The following is a 25,519-nucleotide window of genomic DNA, read 5'->3' on the forward strand; positions in this document are numbered from 1 at the left end:
CTGCAGGCGGTGGGTGCCTGTGGTGTCTCGTACAGAGCCCTGCCTGTTATGGAGCTTGCCCTTTGTGCTGGAATTGTGTGTTTGCATGTGTTTTCCCTTCAGGGACCGTCTCCTGGGGGTGAAGCAGGAGGTATGGTCGGTGTGTCCATAATCCAGCTTATCGTACATGTCCCAGAAATGCCTGTTAAATAAACGTGTGAGTAAGGAGTGAAATAGCGTTCGTTCCTCGAAAGGTTATTTGGGGGACCTGTCAGGTACTTACACATACAAGTCAGAATGAAGTAATGACGTCTGTTCTTTAACAGAAGTTTAGCAACGTGCTATAGGACACGTTAAATACAAGAAATTCTTAAAATGGACTCACATTTCAGGGACACCTGGGTGGCTCAGCGATTGAGCGTCTGCTTTTGGCGCAGGGTGTGATCCTGGAGTCCCGGGATTGGGATCGAGTCCCACATCGGGCTCCCTGCAGGGAGCCTGGTTCTCCCTCTGCCTCTCTCTCTAGTGAATAAATAAATAAAATCTTAAAGACAAATGGACTCACATTTCAGAATTAGGTTTCTTAAAGAGGCTGAAGATTGATTGGTGGAATATATCTGTACCCCAGTGAGCTGTAACATGAGGGCCCCTGCAGCAGGCACTTACCCGGAAAGAATGATTCCCACTTGCGTGGGGGGCCCACAGAATGATTAGCTGGGTCGATAGGGTTCCTGAGGAAGGGGGTGTGCAGCTGGCCCGTACTATGTGCTGTTTGCGCTTCCTCCTGCAGCCTCTCATGAACCTGTAGTGCACTTTCCCACGGGTGCCGTGACCTGTGGAATCGTAACAGATTGAATGCAAAGCAGACAGGAGCATCAGGCTCACTCGTATTAAGCCAGACGTTACAGACACTTGTAAAAATGTAAAACAGGGCCTCTCTTCCAGCATATAGTTTTGTTTTAGAAAATAGTGTTCATAAAAATTTAACACGTAATGGGCTTATTGTTATTTGAAAGGAAATGATACACACATTTACATTTTTTTTTTTTAGTTTTATTTTCAAATATGGTAAATATCTGTGGATTGTAACCTACATAAACAAAAGTTCTTTGTGATCATCGGTGGTTTTTCACAGTGTTGAGGGGTGCTTAGACCAACATGTATGAGGATCACTGCCGTAATAGGGGCGAACACTGTGGCCTACGTGTAAGGCCTGTGGCACAGCCTGAGATTCTTAGGCTGCAACTGCCCACCATATAACAAAACGTACTCCAGGCAAATGTGGTTGCCTTGGACGAGTAGACAGGCTTACAGGTGTTTGCTCCAAGGGAATCAAATGCATATAGGGTGTGTGATGTGACAGGGTATTGTGGACCTGCTTTGCTGGTCTGATTTTTGAGTATTTTTAATCCAGGGCGTTTTTTGCCACCCAGCTCTGTAGCATTAGAGCCTGGCACAGAGCCTGCCACATGGTGTGCACTAAACCCTTGGTTAAAAGGACAAGGAGGCTGGCGCATGTCACGTGTGTATCCAGCTTCTCAGTGAGGCCTTGTGTTTCCTGAGAGTGTTGTGTGTTGCCAGCTTGGGCATGCTCACAGGAAAGGTCATTGGGTGGCATGTTCCTGTTTGTAGCAAAATCAGTGATCTGTAGGTTCAAATTTTTTTTTGGGGGGGGCGGGGAGGAAATTGGCGTTTCTACATAATCGGACTGTTCAGATCATTCTTAACCAATGTAGTTTGAGCTCATGATAGGCCACTGACTTTATCGATTGTGCTTTTTCCCCTACCCAGCTGCTCTTGAAGGGTTGTGTTCGGCTTCTGTCATCTATCACTACCCTGGTGGAACTGGGGGTGAGACGGGAGCTCGAAGGTTCCAGGGCAGCTCACTGCCTGCTGAAGCAGCCAACAGACACCGACCAGGTAAGCTCTGGACTTTCCTCCCATCTGCACTCATTTATGGAGGTGATAAATTTTTACATTTCCCTCTGAGTTAAACCTGACTAATGTTTAAATAAAATATAAAATCTATTGAGTCAGAAATCTTGCATGAGACATTTTCTTCTGATTTTGTTGGATATTGATCTTATGGAATCTTACTATTAACGGATTGCAATGATTGGTTGATTTCTGGAACACCTGATTAAAGTTTCTTGGTAGACTGACCTTGAGGTTCTGTGTCTGTATCTTTTTCTAAATTTTTGTGTATTTAGGGAAGCCAGCTCCAGATGTCAACTTTAACAGCTAAGTCAGAGCCTGGGCTGTTCCTTAATTTCCGGTTTGATGAAGTTCTCTTAATAAGTTGAGTTTGAGTTGCTTATGTTTGTCAGCACCAATGAAGAGTAAAAAATCTTTTTTGGAGGAGCAGACTCACAAGTGCTTGTTGAATGAACTTGACCCTTCTGACCCTTAATGAATGAATGATGGCCTCCGTCATGAAGATAAGAACAAAGAACAAGGAGGTCAAGGCTTTACACACAATTGCTAGGTGTGTTTTGGTCGAGGAGACGTTTTGACACCTTTTCCCCCAAAGAGAAAGCCTGTGGTAGTCAATGTGTGTTGGATAGGGAAGTGGCTTGAATATGTTGCTCCCTGAGCTATACCTGTTCCCATGACCAGCAGAGAATACAGACATACCTTTTAGGAGCTGGTTTACTGTGGCTGTGCAGCCGGAGTCCGCGTGCACCATTTGTAGCACTGCTTAGGCGGATCTGTCATGGTTCTGGAAGACATTTTATCCTTCTGCAGCACAGTGTCCTTGATGATTTCTGTGGTCCCCCAGTTATGTGAAGGGAAGGTAGAGCAAGGAAGGGATGCAGAGTCTGAGGCTGGGCGTGCCTCCTTCTCCTGTACTTGGACACTGACTGCACGCTGACTGGCGCAGGCTGTGCCACTGCTGGGCCTCCTCCTGGCTGTGGCCCTGCTGGCCCTGCTGTGGGGGCTCCACCTCCTTCCCCAACTCAGCTTTACTTCCTCCTGAGAAGACCCGCTCCCGTGCTCTCTGGGAGTGCCTTTTGTTGGAGGTGGCTGTTTCCCCTGTGATTTGAAGAGTTATAATGTGTTGAGACTGTTCTACTGATGTGATTAGTGAGACTCTAGACACTTCTTAGAGAAATGTTTCCTTTTTCCTCTTTGCTGAATGTAGGCAAAGAAAAGGTTTAAACTTTTTTTGAAAAACTGCTTTGTCTGCTCTAGAGAAATGTCTTTATTTAGCTTCGCAGAGTGTAAAAAGCCCAGGCTCTCCTGCCTTTGGAGACAGCCTATGGGAACGTGGTGCGGTGAAGCCCAGGCGAGGGCCAACAGAGCACGCTGGCCCCACTTTCCTGCCCTCCACACAGAGAAGGGTCCAGGTCTGTCACCGTGCTCGGTATCATGTGTTGTTTTATCCTGGGTGGTGACTTCAGGATTGTCTGTTTGCAGCCCCTTCGTCTTACCACAGGGGTGTATGGCATCTGCTCTCGGAGGTGAAGACCAGACAAGCTGATTCTCCCTTGAGTGCCTTTCTCAGCAGTAGAAGCGCAGATGTCATTTACTGTTAATGTGACCTGCAGTGTTTAATCTCTGGTGCCTCAGTTTCTCTATGTCTAAAATGGGGAAAATAGTGAGAGCACTTCCCTCCTAGGGTTCCTGTGAAGGTGTGTGAGATGCACACATAGAGGACTGGATAACTGTTAGCGGCCACGTCACCATAGTGTTAGTGTGGAGTGCTAGGTAGCTTTAAGACTTGGTGATCTGAATTCGCAAGTTTGGTTAGAGGACCCTTGACAGCTCAGACCCCGGCTATGTGGTTTTCCAGCACATGTCCTCTGAGAAAAGGACATTATTTTCCTTCCTAACACTAAGTTATCGTAGTTTCAAAAGAATTCTGTAGTCCCCTGCTCTTTTGCTTTCGTTCTCCTTTTGTTTTATTTTATTTATTTATCTAATCAATCAATTAATTAATTTATTTTAAATATTTTATTTATTTATTCATGAGAGACACGGGGAGAGAGAGAGAGAGGCAGAGACACAGGCAGAGGGAGAAGCAGGCTTCACGCAGGGAGCCCGACATGGGACTCGGTCCCGGGACTCCAGGATCACGCCCTAGGCCGAAGGCAGATGCTTAACCGCTGAGCCACCCAGGGATCCCCTCCTTTTGTTTTATTTTTTAAACTTTCTTAGTATTAAAAAATCAGAGGCCACAAATTCTTTTTTTTCCTGGAGATTTGCAATGAACCTGTAAGTCTATAATTAACGGACAAAACTTGGTTTATTAAAAAAATCGATAGGATATTCTGCAGGCAATCTGAAAAGAAATGCTTTTTGACCTGTAGATGTTTCTTCTTTGTGGCTACTTCTACTCTTTTGTCTGTTTTAGCTTATTAATTATCACCATCATTAGTATTATCACGATAGCCATGAAATTATTGAGCACCTGCATAGCCAGTGGCTGTGCTCCTTGCTCTCCTTGCGTCCTACCCCTGGGCAGGTGTGGGAGGGTGCATCAGTGTCCCTTTTGTGCAGGTGAAGAATTGAGGCTGAAAGAGATGGGTCCCTGGCCCCCTCTCATGCAGCTGGTGGGGGCCGACTCAGGGCTGGGGCCCAGGCTGGTTTGACTGTGCGGCATGTGCTCTGTTGCTGCACTAACTGGCCTCCCTCTGACTGGTTTTCTGAACATTGGTGAGTTAATCAATCCCAGACTTTAGGGATCTCAGCCTCATGTGACCTTAAAAGAAGAGATGTCAGTGAGACTATGAGCTGGAGGGCCATAGATTGAAATTGTATGCTCTCACAGTTGGTTTAGTCTCAGCCAACAACGTAGAAAGTTAGTATTTTAGTTTTAACTCTGTAAGCACTAAAAATGAAACATTAAAATGATGACAGTGCAAAAGAGAAGTGGGCTTTGAAAATCCAGCGGTTGCTAATGATTTAGTACTTGTTTTTCTCTGGTGATGCTTGTTGGGAGAGAAAGTTATAAAGACTGAATTGGTTTTATGTAGTCATGAGTATGGAAGAAAAGATTAAGTTAGTGAATGTTGAGAGAAAGTAACAATCTAGACTCCTTTCTTTCCAATGATGATTATGTAGGTTTTATGGGACTTGGGACTTGTCAGACTTGCTTTTTATGGCCCAAGTATATTTCCTCTCATTTGTGGAATTTGAATAATGTTGCTTAATTTATGTGATTGTGAGAATTTGCCACCTTGTCTACAGAGCACCTAAGAGGTGCTCAGGAAACATTTGCTGTCACAAATACCATAGATTATTTAGAAGTATCAGCTTTGTATACTGAACAGAGTGGTTTGTTTCTGATGCATGTTCAGTACGTTTATGCATATGATAATATGAATAGGATTTAAAGTGATATGGGTACGGTGACATTCTTCAGTGCAGTATGAAGTTTTGATGAGATTGGTTTCATTCTAGTAAGATGGGGAACAGCCAAATTGCCTTGAGCTAGATAACTTGATTTTTTTGTACAGATGTATATTTTTACAATTTGGAGTTCATATCGCCATGTAATCATCCACTAAAAGTAACCTTTAAATTACTAGGAATTTGATAATAGCCAATATATTACAAAAAACTGATGTTGAGCTGTTTTCAGGGAATAAACTTATCTCTTTTGTGAGTGAAGAAAATTTTGCTTTTTTTCTGCACTCTTAATAGGTTAAAAATGTCAAAATGTTGATTTGACATTGTTACTTTTTTTTTTTTTAAGACTTTATTTATTCATGAGAGACACACAGAGAGAGGCAGAGACACATGCAGAGGGAGAAGCAGACTCCCTGTAGGGAAGCCCAGTGCTGGACTTGATCCCAGGACCCCAGGATCACACCCTGAGCCAAAGGCAGATGCTCTGTCACTGAGCCACCCAGGCATCCTGACATTGTCACTTTTAAAAAGTAGAATAAAAGAGGGGAATTCATGCTGTTTTACTATGTAAATAAACATTTTTGTATTTCAACACAGTTGTATGATTTATACTTACTGGCCCTTTCGGAAGTATTTTGCAGGACACCTAGAGTACCTACTATTAGAAAAACACAGATGTGACTTTTATGCATACAGGCTCGTAGAACTCTGCTAGGTTTTGGTATAGTGCAAGATGCCAGGACTCGGAGTAAGCTTTGCTACTGAGGGTGGAAGGACGATTCCCTGGGTCTCAGTCTCCCTGAGAATGAAGAGGTTGGACCAGACACCCAAGATCCCTTCTCATTAGGGTTCGTTTCCATGAGCCTATGTCTTGTTTAAGATTCCACATTAAGTGCTGAATACCATCCCTTTCCTACAGCAGAATTTTGTATGTGCTAGCTCAGCTTTTAGTAAGGTCTCCGAGCATCCTATTTTTATAAACCTTACTGATCTTTTCTTAGCATGCAGGCAATTTTTGTTGCACCTTTTCCAGCAACTTGGAAAGATTTTCTGTGGCCATAGGTGGCGCTGTTGTACCTTCGAAAAGTCTTAATTTTCCTGTTTGTGAAAGACTTAACCAGCGTTCCTTTAATTTGTTTTTTGTTTTGTTTTGTTTTGTTTAATGCTTCAGAATAGTACACTGTCCATTATGTCTTGGTGTTCCAGTTATATCTTATTTTTCTTGTCATCTCAGTGTGAAAATTTCAGGTGTGCTGCGTGAACAATGATGAAATTGGACTTTTCTTCCAATATAATAAACCAGTCAGCCATGATTTCATAAAAGAGTAGAAACGGTCTCTGGAGTGCCTTGAGTCTGAAGAACTGTGAGTTCCCCGATCGCTCATCAGTGAGGAGGTGATTTGGTTGCAGGGACCAAGCCTCATGTTTTATTTTATTTTATTTTTTTATTTTAAAGATCTTATTTATTTATTCATAGACACACACACACAGAGGCAGAGACACAGGCAGAGGGAGAAGCAGGCTCCATGCAGGGAGCCCAACATGGGACTCAGTCCCGGGTCTCCAGGGACTGCAGGCTGCGCCAAACCGCTACACCACCGGGGCTGCCCAAGCCTTATGTTTTGACTTGGGTATGAGTGTGCATGCTGCCATTTAGCCGTGTGAACTTGAGTCAATACTTTCTGAGTTTTCTCCTCATCTGAAAAACAAGGGTGCTCATGTCTGCTTTGGAGAATTGTGAGGATCAGAGAGAAATTATGTAAAGTGTTTAGCACAGTGGTTATCTCATAAAAGAGCTCATGAACTTCAGCTATTATTCTGCACAGAGCCATCATTTTATAGTCTTTGGGGATTACTAAAGGTTTAAAATATGAAATGATGGTTTTATGAAGAAAGATGCAGTTAAGAAATGAGTGAGCTATTTGAGGAGGGTCAGCAGTTCCTGCACTCATGCTTTCACAGCAGCACAGAGATAGGGCCGTTATGTGGTCACCCTGACCTATCTGAAGTCACAGAACTTTTTGTCCATTAGCCTATGTTAGGGCTAAAGGGGGCCCAATCATTGCACTCCTATTTTCTCCACCAGCCAACTGGGAGATGAGATGGAAGAGGAGGCAGGTGGAGACAAATGGCCCCTTTAATACTGATAAAGCCCCATTCTCCATGAACTTTAGGGATGCAGGAAAATGGGCAAGTCATACTATATTCAAAGCTGGAGAGACTCGCTCATCCCAGGGGGCTCTGGGCTGCAGCAGGCCTTCCCAGGAGAGGACCTGCCCCTGTCTTCAGAGTGTAGGAAGCCAAGCACCCTGCACTGGGCCAGCACCCAGGGAAAGAGGAGGGTTTCCCATATGCAGCTCACCTCCCAAACGTCCTGAAGTTGGAAATCATGCCACTTGAGTGAGGAGGACAAATCGGGGCACACGGTCAGGAGTGTTTTGGGGAGAGCCCTCCTCATGGAAACCAGAGGAGTGGGGAGGAAGGGGCCCCTTCCCCCTACTTTCCACAAGTTATGGGGTGGAGCAGAAGGGTGCTCCACAAGAACTTGTAAATGGGAAAACAAGGAAGTAGGAAAGATGATTAGAAGAGAGGTTTGTGAAATCACCTTAATAGTTACCATTTGTTTATCACTTAGAACGTGCTACACATGATTCTCAGCACTTTACATAAACTGGTGTAATCCCTTCATCCTCACAGCAACCCAGCAGGATAGCCTTGATTATTGTCCCTATTTTGCAGATGTGGAAATTGAGGCACAGACAGCATAAGCAACCTGACCAAACTCACAGAGTTAGCAGGTGTCAGAGCAGGGGTCTAAACCCTGGCAGTGTGGTTTGGCTCCCAGAGATTGGCTTCAGGCGATTGGGGGTGCCATCCTGTCTGTAGACCCGCGAGGGTCATCTATCCATGAGTCAGGGCTCAGCCAGCCTAGAAAAGGTGGCAGAGGGAGAGTTACATGGGAGTTGACCGTTTTGTCTTGGCTCCTGTCTGTGAGAGGCACCATGATCAGCCTTGATCGCTCATCTACGCAGCAGGTCTGTCTCTGTAACAGAAATGTCGTCCCAGGTAACCTAGGAAAACCCCTTCCAGCTCTGCTGTGTGCCTGCTCACCGCATAACCTCCTGCCTGAGATTGGGCCTTTGAGGAGAAATTTTTGGGCTGATTTTTGAACTATGATATTTTGGTCTGACTGATAATTATGCCTTCTATTTCATTGATAAGTTCAACCTCCACTTTTCTTATATTATTAGTCTCCTGGTATTGGTTAATGTGAAAATCAGTCCATTGGAGCCTGGTGATGCCGATAATCAAATTTCTGAGCACGTCAAGGTACTTCACCCCTTAGAGACCTGGCTGGAGGACACCCTTTCTGCCCCTATGTGATTTCTTCAGACAGCACCCATTATTTCCCCCACCCCTCATACACCTAAGATAAGAGGCCTCCTGAGTAGGCCAGATAACGGACAGCAAAGTACATGTGCTCCTCTTCCCAATCAGAAACTATTAAGTGCCTAGAAATGAGCTAATAAAAGGCTGCCAGGAAGTCTAATTAGATGTTAAAGTCCATTTGGTAAAAAGCTGTCCATTTTTGGCAGCTGAGCTTTTCCTTTGCTGTTTGAAAAAACTATCTGGGCCATGTGGCTTACCGACTCCTATTGGATTAGATGAAGGGAATTTAAAAGGCAGAGGAGGGTTGTTTCAGGCAGTCCGTCCACACCAGTGAGAAGTGATAGTCGGCTGCCTGTGTGAGACACGAGACAAAGATTTTTACACATTGAATAAGAGAACTTTAAAAGCTCTGCAATCGGAGTGCACTTGGTATGGGGCCCAGTTCATCACTAGATGTGCTGAGAGGTCAGATAATTGATGATGATGATAATGACTCTGAGCAGAGGCAGAAAAAAGTTCGAGTCACATTCCTTATTTCACAGATGCGGCACTGTGTAGTATATTTGACCAGGTTTTTCACTGAACAGAAAGTTTCTAGGGTTATCTGGAAACCCCAAATTCTCCAAGGTCCACACAGCTGAGTGTCCCCTCGGGGCAGATCTATCCACTCTGTCACAGGGCATGGCGGCATGGCAGTGTAATGGTGGGGTGTTCCTGGCTCCTCTGACTGGTCTCATCAGTGGTGCGGCTTAATCATCCCTGTCTACGCAGGGCTGCTCTGAGGATCACACGCAGTGGCTCTCAAGCATTCTGCGTGGCGTGTGGTTGGTATTCAATAGAAAGCACCTGTTTGTTTATTATACTCACAGCTTCTGTGTTACAGTGATTTTTTTTGTCTGCCTTTAAATATAGACATTGCAATGCAGAAAATAGCTCATAAATAGGATTATGGGACTTATTCTCTCTATAAATATGCTATTTCAATAAGAATGCCTATCATTGGGACATACCTTTTTGAATCTTGCTAACATGCTTAAAAATGATCCTAACTAATGATAAACACAAGTCTTGGAACCAGTACTTTTTAAGGTGTGTTTTGCCATCATGGGAAATTATGCTCTACAGAGAAGGCTAATTGGATCTCATTGATGTTTGGGTCATTTAGCAGATGATTGAGGTTTTCAGAGCTTCTTGATAATAATGAATTTAACTGTTTTGTATTGTACCTTCTAAAAGTTGGAAATCCTTAGTTTGTGAAGCATCCAGTAATTCACTGAGTGTGTGTTAGTGTGAGATTTCAGGAGAGTGGAGCTAAATTCCGTATGACCTGCCAGTAACTTTGCCCTCATTCCAAGCTGTGGGCATATATTTGCACAAACAAATTACTATTCCTTTGTCATTTGGCTTAGCTGTGGGAATAAGCAATTCTCATACTTGATTAAGGAGAGTGGAGGAACATGCGCTTGGAGGGTGGGAGGGCAGGAGTCAAGAGGCCCTCCACGGTTTGTTCAGAGTACTAGTAATGGCAGCTGTTCTTTCGTTCCTCCTAAAGCAAAAAGGCACTGAACGTGTGACATACTGTCACTCAGAATTGCATTTCTGATCAGATACAAGTGCCTCAGACTTTGCAAGGCGATGTGAATCATGAAATGTGATTAGTAGTTGTCTTTGAAAGAAGTTTTGTTTTTCAAATAAAAGACCATAATCTGTTCTTTCTTCCAGGGGCACAAGAAGTTCTCATTGATCCAGGTACATGATCTATGTGCTCAGTTTCTTTTGGTTCTTTTTTTTTTTAAGTGCTTGTTTCATGGTGGTGTGAATGAATGGTTAAAATTTCTGGATTGTGATCTTTGGAACATTCTGATTTAAGTAACTTTAAATCAGAACTGTTAAAAACCTGATTATTGTTTAGTCCTTGTTTGATGGGGCACCCTGTTGATTTATGTTGTCTGTTGAAGAGGGAAATTCTTCTTCCAGCATGGTTAAGTGAATGATTTGCAATGATTTAAAATTCTTTGAATGCATTGAGCATGCTTGTCCAGTTAATTTTGAATTTGTTCATAGTAATGACCTCTCTGATTTTGTGGTTTATGCCCTCTCAATATGAATTTGAATTCTTTACTGTATTTTGTATATGTGTTCTTAACAGAAAGGAATTTTGTATGTTTTCCAGAGGTGGGTTTTCCTTTCTTAATTTCTGTAATTAATATAGCAAAATCTCTTTTGTTGCAGTGCCTAATTATTTCATAATGAGCTCTGTTATTTTCTGGGTTAATTAGAATCAATGAAAAAAGGTAAATAAAAAGAAATGAAAACCTTTCTTCCTTTGAAGAATAGAAACCAGATAGTCACATTAATAAATGCTTTGTGACCAGTGCATTTACTTTCATCTCATCATGTATCTCCATTCTTAAATGAAATTGCTTCAGGTTTGGAGTTTTTTCTTCTAACATCTGTGTCAAATTCTTCCTCTAAACTGATGTTTTGTGATAGTTCATTCCTTCCTTTTCTTTTCTTCCTTTCTTTTGATTTTCTCCCTTAGTTTATTGAGATATAATTGACATACAGTGGTGCTAGTTTCCTATTAGGGTTTATGGAATGTATAGAAGAAAGAAAACAGATGGCTTTGTTTTATTTTCAGGAGACTTGAATTGGTGATGAGAAAATAACTTGGGGATGGGCTGAAGAACTGAAGGACACCCCCTTCCCCCAGCTGAAGGAGATGAACAATTAAATCGATGTTGGAAGCATTGGTATTTGGCCAGTAGAAGTTGCTGAGCCCAATCTGACTAGTTATGCCTGATGGAAAGTACTGAATTTTAGTGTGGTGACCACTACTTGCAGGAGAATTAGATGTTTACACCAAGTAGAAGTAGCTTTGGGCTATCAGGAAATCAGTCGTTTGTTGAGATAAAAAAAAATGCATCTTTTTTATTTCTGAAACTTTTCAAAATACGGTTGAATGGAGATGAAACTGAGTTTAGAGTACTGGGCGTGGTCTGCGGGCTTTGTTTTATGGGGATGTGTGGGGATCCTGCTGTATAGGTTGAAGCTGGCAGGAAAGGACCCGGAAACCAGCATTGAGTGTCTAAGGGCATCTTCTGTAGCTGTTCCAAATTAAAAAAACATGGACTTGATCTTTGTTCTCGAGGGAGAGCAAGTAGAACATTGAGGTTCTGTTCTCCCTGTACCTTCCAGTTCCTGCCACTTGTGCCTTCTGGCCTCTGCTCATGGTGGGGGGGCTTTGGTGCCAGGGCTGACCACAGCCTCTTCCTCACTTACAAAGGTCTGATCTTTCAGGTCTTGGTCTTGAGGGAGTTCAGAGCAAGTCTCCCCAAACTGTGCCTCTTTGACATGTGGACTCTTTTGAACTGAAGACAACTGAAACTCTGTGGGATCAAGAGAAACTTTTGTCCCTCTCTTAGTGACCTAGAAGAATCTCAGTTTGGTATCTTTCCCAGAATAAGAGTTATTAGTGGAGATAAATTTTATTTGAATACCCATCTGTATGCAGGGCATGTATCTAATTACCAAACATGTGCTTTTCTTCTTATTGCCCTGTGAATTGTGGCCCTCCCCTTTAAAACCTCAGACCTATCCCATTCCTTGGTTCAGGGGGCATAGATCCCTCATTTTATCTGTCTTTGTACTACCTCTCATGTATGTGGGGTTCCCAAATGTATGAAATTAAATGGGATTTTCTGTTAATTTGTGTCATGTCAATTTAAATCTTGGACCATCCAGAAGAACATTTGAAGAGTAGAGGAAAAATTTTCCTCTGCAACAGTTTCTTTTCTGCTTTTTAAACCCTGACAAAAAAAAAAAAAAAAAAAAAAAAAAAAAAAAAAAAAAAAAAAAAAACCCTGACAAATATGTTGGTAGGGAATCACTCCATAACTCCTAGAAGCAAAGTGGTATGGTTCTCCTTAGTCTCTAAATCTGAACAGTGAACATTTTCTCCAAGGTTATAAAATCGTTTAGCTCCCTAGAAAACCACATGAAGTTATGACAAAACTACATCACTTCCATTTGATTTTTGAAATCCAAATATACTATTCAGATATACTATTTGAAGCAACCTCTTTCAGATTTTTTTTTTCCTGCTCACTTTTCCTACAACTATTTTGAAGGCCGGAAGGAGAAGAGTTTGATAGTCTTTGGGGGCTTGCCCCAATGTTTAAGAACCAAGTGTCTCCTCTAGTCATTACTAGCAGCTAGGCTTCTGATGTACATTTGAAACAGAATGCTTTGTGGTGTTGAACTGTTTTATTTATTGTTACTTCTGAATATGTCCTGTCCATTCAGCAACTGTTTCAAGTGAAATGATCTTTTGGCCAATTTCAGTTAATTCAAATTTGCTTTCCCATTTTCATGTTGAAGGGATTTCCTTCTGCCTAAAATAAAAATAAGCAATTTGCAGTTATTGTGTGAAGGCACTGTTCTAAGGTGCTTTTTTTCTTTAACAGTTTTAATACAGTTTACCCCTTTATACAATTCCATGGTTTTTACTATATTTCCAGAGTTGTGCATACATCAACACAGTCAATCTTAGGACATTTCATACCCCATCAGGAAGTCCCATGCCCCATAACAATAACTCCTCATTCAGTCTCAGGCAGTCACTCATCTATTTGTAGACTTACCTGTTCTGGACATTTCCTATACGTGGAATCATACAACAATGTGGTCTTTTGTGACTCTTTTCACTTAACATAATGTTTTCAGGATTCATCTATGTTGGGGCATGATTCAATACTTCTTTTTTTACTGCTGGTAATATTATTCTATATGGATAGACCACTTTTTGTTTACCCTTTCATCAGTTGTTGGGCGTTTGGGTTGTTTCTGCTTTTTGGCTATCATTGGTAATGGTGCTATGAACATTTAACATACAAGTTTTTGTGTGGACATATGTTTTTAGTTCTCTTATGTATAAGCCTAGTAAATGGAATTGCTGGGTCATATAGTAACTCAGTGTTTAACTTTTTGAGGAACTGCCAGATTGTTCTCCAAAGTGGTTGTACCATTTTATATTCTCATCAGCAGTGTGTGAGAGTTCCAATTTCTCTGTATCCTCGCCAAGACCCGTTATTATCTTTTTGAGTGTAGTCATTTTACTGAGTGTGAAGTGGTATCTCATTGTAGCTGTGATTCGTTTTTCCCTTGGAGCTAATGATGCTGAACATCTTCTCATTGTGCTTATTGACCATTTGTGTATTTTCTTTGGAAAAATGTCTATTCAGATCCTTTACAAACCATTTTTTTACTTGGGTTATTTGTCTTTTTCTTACTGAGTTGTAACAGATCTTTTTATGTTCTGGATATAGCTTCCCTATCTGATATATTATTTAAAAAATTTTTCTCCTATGTGTTGTCTTTTCACTTTCTTGACGGTGACCTTTGAAGCAGAGATGTTTTAAGTTTTGTTGAAGTCCAGTTTATCTGTGTTTTCTTAATTGCTCGTGCTTTTGGTGTCATATCTAAGATCTAAGGTGTTGTATGTAAACTTTACATATAAAGCAACTTCATTCTTACAAAAATTTTAGGAAATAGTCACTGTTGTTGTCCCTAGTTTATGGATGAGGAAATTGAGATGCAGAAACATTCATTGACTTGCTCAAGTCATGGCAAGTAAGTGGTGATGTGGGGATTTAAACCCATGAGTTTGTCTCCAGCATCTATTCTCTTAACCACCATACTCTCTTCCTTTCTATAGGAATTATTTATTCAAAACTCTTTGCCTATTTTTCTTACTATGTTTTTTTTTTTTTCTTCTCATCGGGACCTCATCTCTTTATTTACCTTGCAGAACTTGGTGTAGGTTTATTTAGGTGTAATGTAGGTTGAAGCATTGCTATCAATGAATTTCTGCATTACTCATTACTTTCCAGTGATGATTGTTGTTGTAATTGACCCAAGAAAGTCATGCTTAAAGCTTTTCTGTTCATCACACTAAAAGTAGAGTCATGACTACAGAACATTCAAAGAAAGCATTTGGTAATAGGGTCATTGTCTTTCTTATATCCATTTTATTTGCTTATAGTGTCTAGATAGTGCCTTTTGTCCAGCATATTAGTTAGAACACAGTGATTGTGTATCATCATCTGTAGTAACAAAGTTTTTTTTTTTTTTTTTAATTTTTATTTATTTATTTATTTATTTATTTATTTATTTATGATAGTCACAGAGAGAGAGAGAGAGAGAGAGGCAGAGACACAGGCAGAGGGAGAAGCAGGCTCCATGCACCGGGAGCCCGATGTGGGATTCGATCCCGGGTCTCCAGGATCGCGCCCTGGGCCAAAGGCACGCGCCAAACCGCTGCGCCACCCAGGGATCCCTGTAGTAACAAAGTTTTGACAGCAATATCTGTTGTTTGTTTCACAAGGGAAAGATAATATAGAAATACTTCTCAGATCTGTTTTAAAAGCCTGGAACTTTGAGAAGAGTTCCACAAGCCATACAAAGCTATTTTCACTAATTTTAGATCTATCCTAGACATTTTATGGTTACATAGCAGAGTAAATTCATTAACCAGACTTGACAAGAGAAGTGTAATATTGATTATTTGTCTTAATTAAAATATTCTGCCTCTGTTAAAGTAATTAGTGCTGTGGGTAAACAAAAATAAGCTTGCATTTGTATGCACATGGGGATAGACTTCCTCTCTATTTCTATCTGTTTTTTTGGAACATTTCTGTAGCTTTTCAGCAATGTTCTAACTTTAGAATTCTATTTAAAAAATCATCACTTTGTCTAGTGCAGTTTGTGCCGAGTTTAACCTGTCTTAGGCTCAGAATTCCACTGTTTCCTAGGTAAAGATTTTCCTCTCATTATACTGAGTTAGTGTCAGAGTTACAGGAATTGTGATTTCCAGGCCTTTCCTCTCCATATATTTGAAGTTGTTTATCAAATAGGATTTTCTTTCATTTCTTGAGGTTTTATTGTTCAATTAGAATTTTGAAAATGAATTTGTTTTAATATGTTGTGTAAATCTCCCATAGAAACTTCATGTTTTTGTACTTTTATTTTTTATTATTTATTTATTTATTTATTTATTTTTAAATTTTTATTTATTTATGATAGTCACACAGAGAGAGAGAGAGAGAGGCAGAGACACAGGCAGAGGGAGAAGCAGGCTCCATGCACCGGGAGCCCGACGTGGGATTCAATCCCGGGTCTCCAGGATCGCGCCCTGGGCCAAAAGCAGGCGCCAAACTGCTGCGCCACCCAGGGATCCCCTGTTTTTGTACTTTTAAGTTTTTTTTTTTTTTTTTAAGATTTTATTAATTTTATTGAGAGACCCAGAAAGAGAGGCAGAGACACAGGCAGAGGGAGAAGCAGGCTCCCTGTGGGGAGCCCGATAATGGGACTTGATCCCGGAACCCTGGGATCAGGCCCAGATTAGAAGGCAGCCACTCAACTGCTGATCCACCCAGGTGTTCCAATAATCCTTTTTAATTTTTAATATTGGTAGTAATATCTGTTCTTTCAGCCTTTATTTTATTTTATTTTTTATTTTTTAAGTTAGTTTGTTTGTGTATGTATGTGTGTGTGTATGTAATCTCTACATCCAACGTGGGGCTCAGACTCACAGCCCTGAGATCAAGAATCAAATGCTCTTCTGACTGAGCCAGCCAGACACCCTCTTTCAGCCCTGATTTTAGTAATGTGACTCTTCTGTCCTTTTTTGGGGGCATTTTGTCAATTTCATGGATTTTTTTTTTAAGGAACCAGCTTTTAGTTTTGTAGATTTTTCTCTATTTTCAAAATTATCTATTTTATTTATTTTTGAGAATAAAGATAATAGTCTTTATTATTTTCTTCCCTTGCTTTGATTTTAGTTTGCAGTTACTTTTTGTAGTTTCTTGGGTTGTTGAGTTGAGATCTTTTTCTCTTTTTAAGAGGTATTTTTAGCTATAAATTTCCCTCCAACAACAGCTTTTACTGCATCCCATTTTTGATATATTGTGTTTTTGTTTTCATTTGGCTCAAATTATTTTCTAATTTCCCTTGTCATTTCTTCTTTGACACATCGGCTATTTAGATGTGTGCTATTTAATTTGCAAATATTTGTGAATTCCCCAAATTTCCACCTGTTGTTGATTTCTAATATAATTCTGTTGCAGTTAGAGATCATACTTTGTGTGATTTCAGTTCATTTAAATTTACTGAGATATCTTGTATGATCTAGCATGTTGTCTCTCCTGGAGAGTGTTCCATGTATACATGTTTGTGAAGAATATGTTTTCTGCTCTCATTGGGTAGAATGTTCTTAGATGTCTGCTAGTTCTCTTTGTTTTTTTTTTTTGTTTTTTTTTTTTTTAAGATTTATTTATTTATTCAGTCAGAGAGAGTGAGAGAGAGGCAGAGACACAGGCAGAGGGAGAAGCAGGCTCCGTGCAGGAAGCCCGATGTGGGACTCGATCCCCGGTCTCCAGGATCACATCCCGGGCTGCAGGCGGCGCTAAACCACTGCGCCACCAGGGCTGCCCTCTCTTTGTTTTTAAAGTCTCCTGTTATTACTTTATTTCTGCTGTAGGATTTTTACCATGTTTCCTCCAACTTCTTTTAGCTGGCTTAAAAACCACAACTCCCTCAATATTTCTTCCTGAGTCACTTTCTCTCTAATTCTTTTGACGGTATAGCTCCAGTTGTATTCCAGGGTTTTAATTTTTTCAGGGAAAAGAAATTAGACCCCTATGCTAGACTTGATTCATGATGAAGAGTGGGGCAGCTTTCATGGTGTCACTTTCATCATAGTGCCCCTATGGTGGCTTTTTTTTTTTTTTTTAAGATTTATTTATTTATTTACGATACAGAGAGAGAGAGAGAGAGAGAGAGAGAGAGAGAGGCAGAGACACAGGAGGAGGGAGAAGCATGCTCCATGCCAGGAGCCCGACGTGGGACTTGATCCCAGGACTCCAGGATCGCGCCCTGGGCCAAAGTCAGGCGCTAAACTGCTGAGCCACCCAGGGATCCCCTCTATGGTGGCTTTTTCATTGTACTGTGTACTGCTGTGATACCACATTCTCATTGCCTAGCCCAGTGGCTGGCTTGCTGAAGGAACACAGTGTGTGTTTTGAGTGAAAGAATGACTATTCTGCTTGTGGCTTATGATCTTAGTCTGTAATTTGTCTTCCCCAATTTAATCTGTATTCCCAAATGTGTATATTTCAGAGTACTTATATTTATGAAAACACATATTATTTGTTTGTTTAAATTAAGATGTTTTTAGGATTTATGTATGTATGCATATGTATTTTCAAGTAACCTCTATGCCCAGTGTGGGGCTTGAAATCATGACCCTGAGATGAAGAGTTGCATGCTCTACTGACTGAGCTAGCCAGGTGCCCATATATCCTTTTTTTTTAAAAATTTTTATTTATTCATGAGAGACACACAGAGAGAAACAGAGACACAGGCAGAGGGAGAAGCAGGCTCCATGCAGGGAGCCCGATGCGGGTCTCGATCCCAGGACCCTGGGATCACACTGTGAGCCAAAGGCAGATGCTCAATCACTGAGTCACCCAGGTGCGCCGCTCCCCCACATCCTATTTTTAATAGACTTGTTCCGTGATTGAGTTTACCAGAATTTTAATTTTTTTAAACTTTTGGTTTTAAATAACTTTAAACTTCCAAAAAATTCAAGCTTCAAGAATGGTGTAAAGAACTCTGGTATATTCTTCATCCAGATCCATCATGTATCGTTTGCTTTATTATTTGAACTCTGTGTATTTACATACAGTTTTTAGGGCCATTTGAGAGTAGGTTAAAGACCAGAGGCCCCTTCCCTGAACACCTAAGTGTGTGTTTCCTAAGGATGAGATCATTTACATAGTATGGTGATTAAAATCAGGAAATTTAAAACTGATAGAATACTTTTATCTCTTCAATTCTACTAAGTGCCTCAGTGCAGCAGTTCTATTTCTAGAACTAGGATCCAGCTCAGGATCACACATTGCTTTTAGTTTCCACATTGTTTAGTAATATTTAATCTGGTATAGTTTCTCAGCTTCCCTGTGTCTTTTGTGATGCCGATATTTCTGAAGAATACCAACTATTTATTTTATAGAGTGATCCTCAGCTTGGGTTTCCCTGCAGTTGCTTCATGATTATGATGTTATGCATTTTGCTAGAGTGGCAGATGCAGAATAAGGGAAGCTGTGCATTATATCAGGAAGCACGTGAGGCTGGTTTGTCCCATTATTGGCCATAACTTTGATTTTTGGCTGCAGTGGAGTAGGCTGGCTTTCTTCCGTGTAAACTTAACTATATTCCTTTTTGTAATAAGTAATTTGTGGGAAAATACTTTGAGACCATGTAAATATCCTGTTTCTCATCAAACTCTTACCTACTAGATTTGGCATTCAAGGAAGATTTCTTTTCTTTTCTTTTTTTTTTTTAAATTTTAATTTTTATTTATTTATGATAGGCACACAGTGAGAGAGAGAGAGAGGCAGAGACATAGGCAGAGGGAGAAGCAGGCTCCATGCACCGGGAGCCTGATGTGGGATTCGATCCTGAGTCTCCAGGATCGCGCCCTGGGCCAAAGGCAGGCGCCAAACTGCTGCGCCACCCAGGGATCCCCTCAAGGAAGATTTCTACCTGAGTCAATTGATGGTTGCCAAAAGCTGATCGTCTAACTTCATCAGTCCTTATCCATTTACAGGTTAGCATTCTTGTGCACGTAAGAGCTTTCCCATCCTTCTCTCTGCCTCCTTCCCTCTTCCCATCCATCCATCATTACTGTGGACTTACAGATCTTCATTTTCTTCAGTGGGTTTTTATCCTTTGCTCTCATTCTTTATTTTGCAGCCCATTGGCTAGATTGGGCCAGTGGGTGCTCTACAAGCTGGCCCTAGTATCCTTTGGTATGTTCCTCATCCATTTTTGAGCATTTCCTTACTTTCTGGGTGGAGATATTTATGTTCATTTTGTACTTTCCCTGTCCCAGCTTTGAAATCAGACGTCCTTTTCTGGTATTCTAGTTCCTTTTGTTGGCAAATGGTATTTAGAAAGCAAAATCTGGCACTAAATCTGCTATTGCTTCTAGGCCCTTTGAGAAGTTCATAGTGTTCTGGAGTTCATGCCCTGTTATCTCTAATTCCAATCCCAAACCTGAGGGGTATTTCTAGTCTTTCCCTCTGTTGTATTTATATCTTCCTTCTCTAATAGTGAGAAATCTGGCTCCTGGCATTATCAACATATTTATTCATTTTCTCAGTCTTAGAGTATATAGAAAGTAGTTTCAGAATTAACAAGCAATGTCACTATAAAAACAGAGCTTTAAGTAGAATTTAAGAATTGTTTGTGCTCTTTTTATCTTTATACTGGGGATAAATATACAAGGTACTATGATTAGAAGTTGATTGGGTTTGTTCTTTAATCTTCTCTGTCAAGGTAATTATGTTATTTGAAATGTAGTTAGGCTTATTGGTTCTGTTTGTATGGCCATTCAAGGTTCTCCCATCTTGATTGACTGATTTTTTTTTTTTAACTATTATACAGAACATGAGAATGGTTCCAAAAGTCAAAGCTGTACAAAAAGTCATACCCAGAGAAGGGCCACTGCTTCTCTTACCCCTCTCATTCCCATTTACCTTCGTAGGTGACTAATCTAATCTGTTCCTGGTTTTTTACTCTGGTGGGGTTGTTTGCTTGTTCGTTGTTGGGAAAAACCAGATAGATGTTCTTATTTCTTTTTCTTGTGCAAAAGGTAGCATATTAGATATGTTCTTTTATATTTGACTTTGTTCTGTCATGTTTGCCAGCATATCCTAGAAATTGATCCCTCTCAGGTTATGGGGACCTCCCCTGCACCATTTTCACGGGTATGTAGCACACCGTATGTGTGTATGTGCCATAATCTGTTCACCAGTCTTCTCTGCATGGGCATTTTGATTCCTGTTGTTTTGTAATTACAATTGATGCTGCAGTGAATAACCTCATATATATGTATTTCTGTGTTATTGATGTTGTTTCTTCAGCATAAATTCCTAGAAATGGAGTTCCTGGGTCAAAAGGTTAAAAAGAGAAACACATAGACACACTTTTGTTAGATTTTACCAAATTTCTCTCTGTAAAGGTCATCCATCTTGCATTCACAGGAGCAGTGCACCAGGGTGCCTTTTCTGTATAGGTTTGTTAATAGCTTGTTATTGTGCTTTTACATTTTGACCAACTAGATATACTATAGGTGATATTCAACATCTTTTTAATTGGCAAGGACCATCTTTATATATATATATATATTTTTTTTTTCTTAATTATCTGCCTCATAATTTTTGCTCATTTTTTCTATTGGATTTTAGCTTTTTCTCAATTTTTATGACTTCTTTATATATTAGAGCTCTTAGCCCTTTGTGATATATATTGTAAAAATTTTTCTCTCAGATTATTTATATTTTGGCTTTGTGGTATTTTTTGCTGTATTTTTACATAATTTATCAGTTTTTAAAACTGTACTTGGATTTGCATCATAGTTATAGAGCCTTTTCCTATATCCAGGTTTTAGAGGAATAAATCCATGTTACTTGAACTTATTTTATGGTTTTCTGTTTTACATTTAGATCCTAGATCATTTGGAGTTTATCGTTGTGTTTGGTGTGAGGTATGAGTCTATTTTGATCTTCTTCCAAATGGCTGTCTAGGTGTCTAGTATTGTTCATTGAAAATTCCATCTCTGCCCCAGTCTGTGAGGCTCCCGGTTTAACATCTTTACCCCTCAGCAGCACTGTCTTTCTTGTGGGCCCTCTGCAGATGGGGCGAGGGGTGCCTGGTTGCAGGGTTTTTGTTTCTCGGTAGGACAGTGGATGTCATTGACTCATTGTGCTGCCGGCGTGGCAGCTGCTGCTGGGACCGCTGCCACACAGTGGACACCTGCCGTATCTGAACCCTGTTGCTTCTCTGTCTCTGCTTTGTGCTCTCTTATATCTGTTTAATTTCCGTGTGTGTTGCCTTTCTGGTTTGTGCCTTGTATGCAGTCTTGCACAGAAGAGGACTCTGTGGCTCTGTACCTATCTCTTGAATGAATGAATGATTGTTGGATGGATGCCTGAGAACTGGTGTGAGGATGTTGCTTACTGAACTTTACCCTCGCTTCTTAACTGTGTCCTCTCTCTCCCTTTCCTCCTGCCTGGCCATCAGCCTGCCTGTTTCATTGATTTTTCCTGTTTGTAGACTCAAGGCTGTGGTCTTGATGACTCCTTTGTTTCACTGGTTTGCACTAACATTACACGTGGGCTGTCAACACGTCTTGACACGTGTAGATGTCAAGAAAGATCGAATCTATTGCATGCTAGTTTTTTAGAGCTTGTTCTTTTATTAAGGAAATGGAATCACTGTGACCTACTAAGCTCTCTGGTGAGTTCTGCTGGTGTGAGTTTCCAACACATTGTATTATTCTGGGTTGTTGCATGTGTCGTTTCTCCCAGCCTCAGTACTGGTATGTAAGTTAATCCTTAAATGAATCGTCGTTTATCAGTGATGCCAATTCTTTAAAAGTGGAGGGGGCATTTGCTCCTTCTCCCTGGGTGGGGCCTTCTCAATCATGTGCTGTTTGGATGAGAGGAGATGCCATGAAGAAGGAAGGACCCACTTCACTCTGGCCCATGTTATATTTCCCTTCTTTTTTTCAAGGGAAAAGACTAAAAGTCAATGATGTAATCAAGACTGCCTATACACTTACTAAATAGTCTTTTAGCCAGAAACAAATGTGTTATACACATGAAAAACACACAAAGCATAAGAGTATGATGCTGAAGAACATAGGCTCCAGTCTAAATCCTACTGTGGAGCAACTACGTCTGCAATTCTGGAGACTAGTAAGAATACTTAGCCTCTCCAGGACTCCTTTCCTCGCCTGCAGGAATGAGGTACACTAGGGGCCTCCCTCATAGAGCAGCTGGGGGCTGTGTGGGAGAGCATGGGAAGAAGTTCTTAGCACACGTGCTGAATCCTTCTACGTGCAAAATCGTTATCTTTGGCTCTGATGGTGTTGCAGCCACTCTGTGTAAACTCTCACTGCTCCGAAGGGATGCCTCGTGGCTTGGAGTTGGAACTCTCAGTTCTGTAAGGATTGTGTCATTGGGCCTTGATGATTTGAATCTGTTCTTTAAAAAGGTATACATTTTAGGTTTTTTCAGGCCTGCCCTTTTCTTTTATTATTTATAGTTCTATCCTCTCATCCCTTGCTGTGATTTTCACAAAATCTGGAGGAAACAAGATCCCAAGCCACCTGCCTCTTCATAGCTCCCTGTTGTGGTTCTCTCTTCCCTAGCGAGAGGAGGGCTTTGCATAGGAGATTTTCTCTGTTTCCCTTTTCTTGGAGTCACTCTGTCCGTTTGCCCCTCTGCCACCTGTCCATCTGTCTGTCCACTCATTCTTCTGTCTTGTTCCCAAAAGCATTTAAAGGCAGTTTATAGAAGAATAGAATGCCAAATAAGCAGGTGAGAAAATTGGGCCAACATCAGAAGTGAGGGAAGGAGACGAGCTGGCACATGTGTTGCGGGCAGTGGGATGCACCGCGGATTATAAGGATCGGCAGCAGCCTTGTGTCTGAGCCCCCAGCAGGTGTCAGGGAGACGTGGTTTGTCCGGGAGATAAACAAGTGGCTTGGCAGGATACCGCTTTTCCTGTTACTGAGGCTTAGGGGAGTATTTTTTGTGTTCTATGAAATCAAAAACTATTTCATCTGTTTTTTTTTCCCCCTCTCAGAGTTCCATGTGTAGTTGGTTATGTTCTGTAAGTGGAATTTTCTCCAGAACTCTTCCCTACATGAGTCTGATGGCTGCGGAGTTCAGCACTTCTGGGCTTGGTGACAGAGTTTGGCCAGAAATAGAAAATGGGAGCCACAGACAGAATGCTAGCGTTTGTTTGTCAGTTATATTTCTTTATGCTGGACAGTTTGGAAAACACTTTCATGTAGTTTATCTTCATTTGAGGACACAGTGTGGCCTCCTGCTAGCGTTCGGAGCTTAGAGCCATGAGGCAGTGTGTGCTGGCTGTGTTGTCTTCAAGACGGCCGAGCTAGTTATTACAGACATGTTACTTTCATATATGATGCATCCTATGTTCTTTAAAATTTCAACAGGGAGGAAAACTTATTCTGAGTTAATTATCATTTAATCAGTGCTTTGATGGTAAGTCTTACAGTAGACATATAAGCTAAGAAGAATTTAAAAATGGCTTTATTATTTATTTATTTATTTTTAGATTTATTTATTTACTTATTTATGATAGAGAGAGAGAGAGAGAGGCAGAGGCACAGGAGGAGAGAGAAGCAGGCTCCATGCCGGGAGCCCGACGTGGGACTCAATCCCAGGACTCCAGGATTGCGCCCTGGCCCAAAGGCGCTAAACTGCTGAGCCACCCAGAGATCCCCGGCTTTATTATTTAAACTGCAGGGAGAGAATAAGTTTTATTCTATTTGTGCCCCTCTAAACGAACAAAGATACAAGACAGAAAAAGCAAAAGATTATTTCTTTTGTTCTTTTGGTTTGCAGGTGCCCTCACGACCAATGGCATAAATCCTGACACGAGTGCTGAAATCGGACGTGCTAAGAACTGTCTTAGTCCTGAGGACATAATTGACAAGTATAAGGAGGCCATTTCCTATTATAGCAAGGTGATTTTACTGCTTTGTAAACCCCTTACATAATTGTGTTGTTTTAACCAGGACTTCCTGGCTTACGCTGTGAAGTACTACAGTATCTCCCAATTACTTGGTCCTGTAAGTGTTCATGTATTATTCACTAATGCATAATGCTATAGACCTAAAAATATTTTATATATCTGATTCAAAAAATGTACATTTAATGTAATATTTGGAGAAAGAGGAAAAAAGACGATCATATAGCCCCACTGCTCAGAGATAATCATTTAAATACTTTAGTATCTATTTTCTGGTCTTTTTGTCAACGTATATTGCTGATATCATAAAACATGGCGAGCATTCTGTACTCACTGTGTGGAGACTTGCATTTCTGATGTGGCGCATTACGTGTTCCTCTCTGTAGTTAAATCTTCCCTGGCATGCTTTTTAATGATGTGTCTAGCATTCCGTCTTCTGGATGCACCGTTCTTGTTACTCTGGATTAAAAAAAAATTTAAATTTCAAATATACTTTCTGAAATACTGAAAACGAGACTCCAGCTGTGCAGGGGTGTGGCAGTGGCAGCAGGTGGAGCTGCCTGCCTCCCCCGCCCTTACTTCTAAGAGTGATGAGAATGAACAGTCTGGTACATTTCTCTCACGACCGTGAGGCCTATGACACATCCGTGTGAGTGTATATCTCTTATTTAGGAAAATGCGGCTGTACTACGTGTTATTCTGCTGCTTGCTTCATTCTCTCCGAGGTACTTCATGGATGTCTTCCCTCTGCAGGCTGTTGCCCTCTTGCAGATAGGGTAGAAAGTCTTTGGAAATGTGGATGTAGTCATTTATTCATTTACACCTTTCATAAGAGACTGCCATGAGCCCAGCATGGGCAGTGGGTAGTAGCTACAGATGAGGTGCCTGCTCCTACAGAGCCTACAGCTGGCTGTGATTTGCTTCATCATCTTTTTTTTTTTTTTAAGATTTTATTTTTTTATTCATAAGAGACAGAGAGAGGGAGAGAGGCAGAGACACAGGCAGAGGGAGAAGCAGGCTCCACGCAGAAAGCTCCATGTGGGACTCGATCCCGGGTCTCCAGGTTCATGCCCTGGGCTCAGGCAGGCGCCAAACTGCTGAGCCACCCAGGGATCCCCTCATTATCATCTTTGGGTGAATACCTAGGCTCTTCTCACTTTCCACTGCT

General features: G+C 41.1%; 1 protein-coding gene across 5 annotated transcripts in view; it reads left to right on the forward strand.

Annotated features, from left to right (window-relative positions):
- Positions 1–25,519, forward strand: part of TRAPPC9 (trafficking protein particle complex subunit 9) — a 541,977-nt gene that overhangs the window by 18,138 nt on the left and 498,320 nt on the right. For 4 of the 5 annotated variants that reach the window (XM_041769344.1, XM_041769345.1, XM_041769346.1 and 1 more), the window contains 3 exons: positions 1,771–1,899; positions 10,444–10,470; positions 24,225–24,346. In XM_041769344.1, the coding sequence (XP_041625278.1) occupies positions 1,771–1,899; positions 10,444–10,470; positions 24,225–24,346 (278 nt within the window). The remainder of the gene's footprint in view (positions 1–1,770; positions 1,900–10,443; positions 10,471–24,224; positions 24,347–25,519) is intronic. The other variant, XM_041769347.1, reaches the window with a different exon arrangement.

Source organism: Vulpes lagopus, chromosome 9 (assembly GCF_018345385.1).
Source record: "Vulpes lagopus strain Blue_001 chromosome 9, ASM1834538v1, whole genome shotgun sequence".
Taxonomy (NCBI): Eukaryota; Metazoa; Chordata; class Mammalia; order Carnivora; family Canidae; genus Vulpes; species Vulpes lagopus.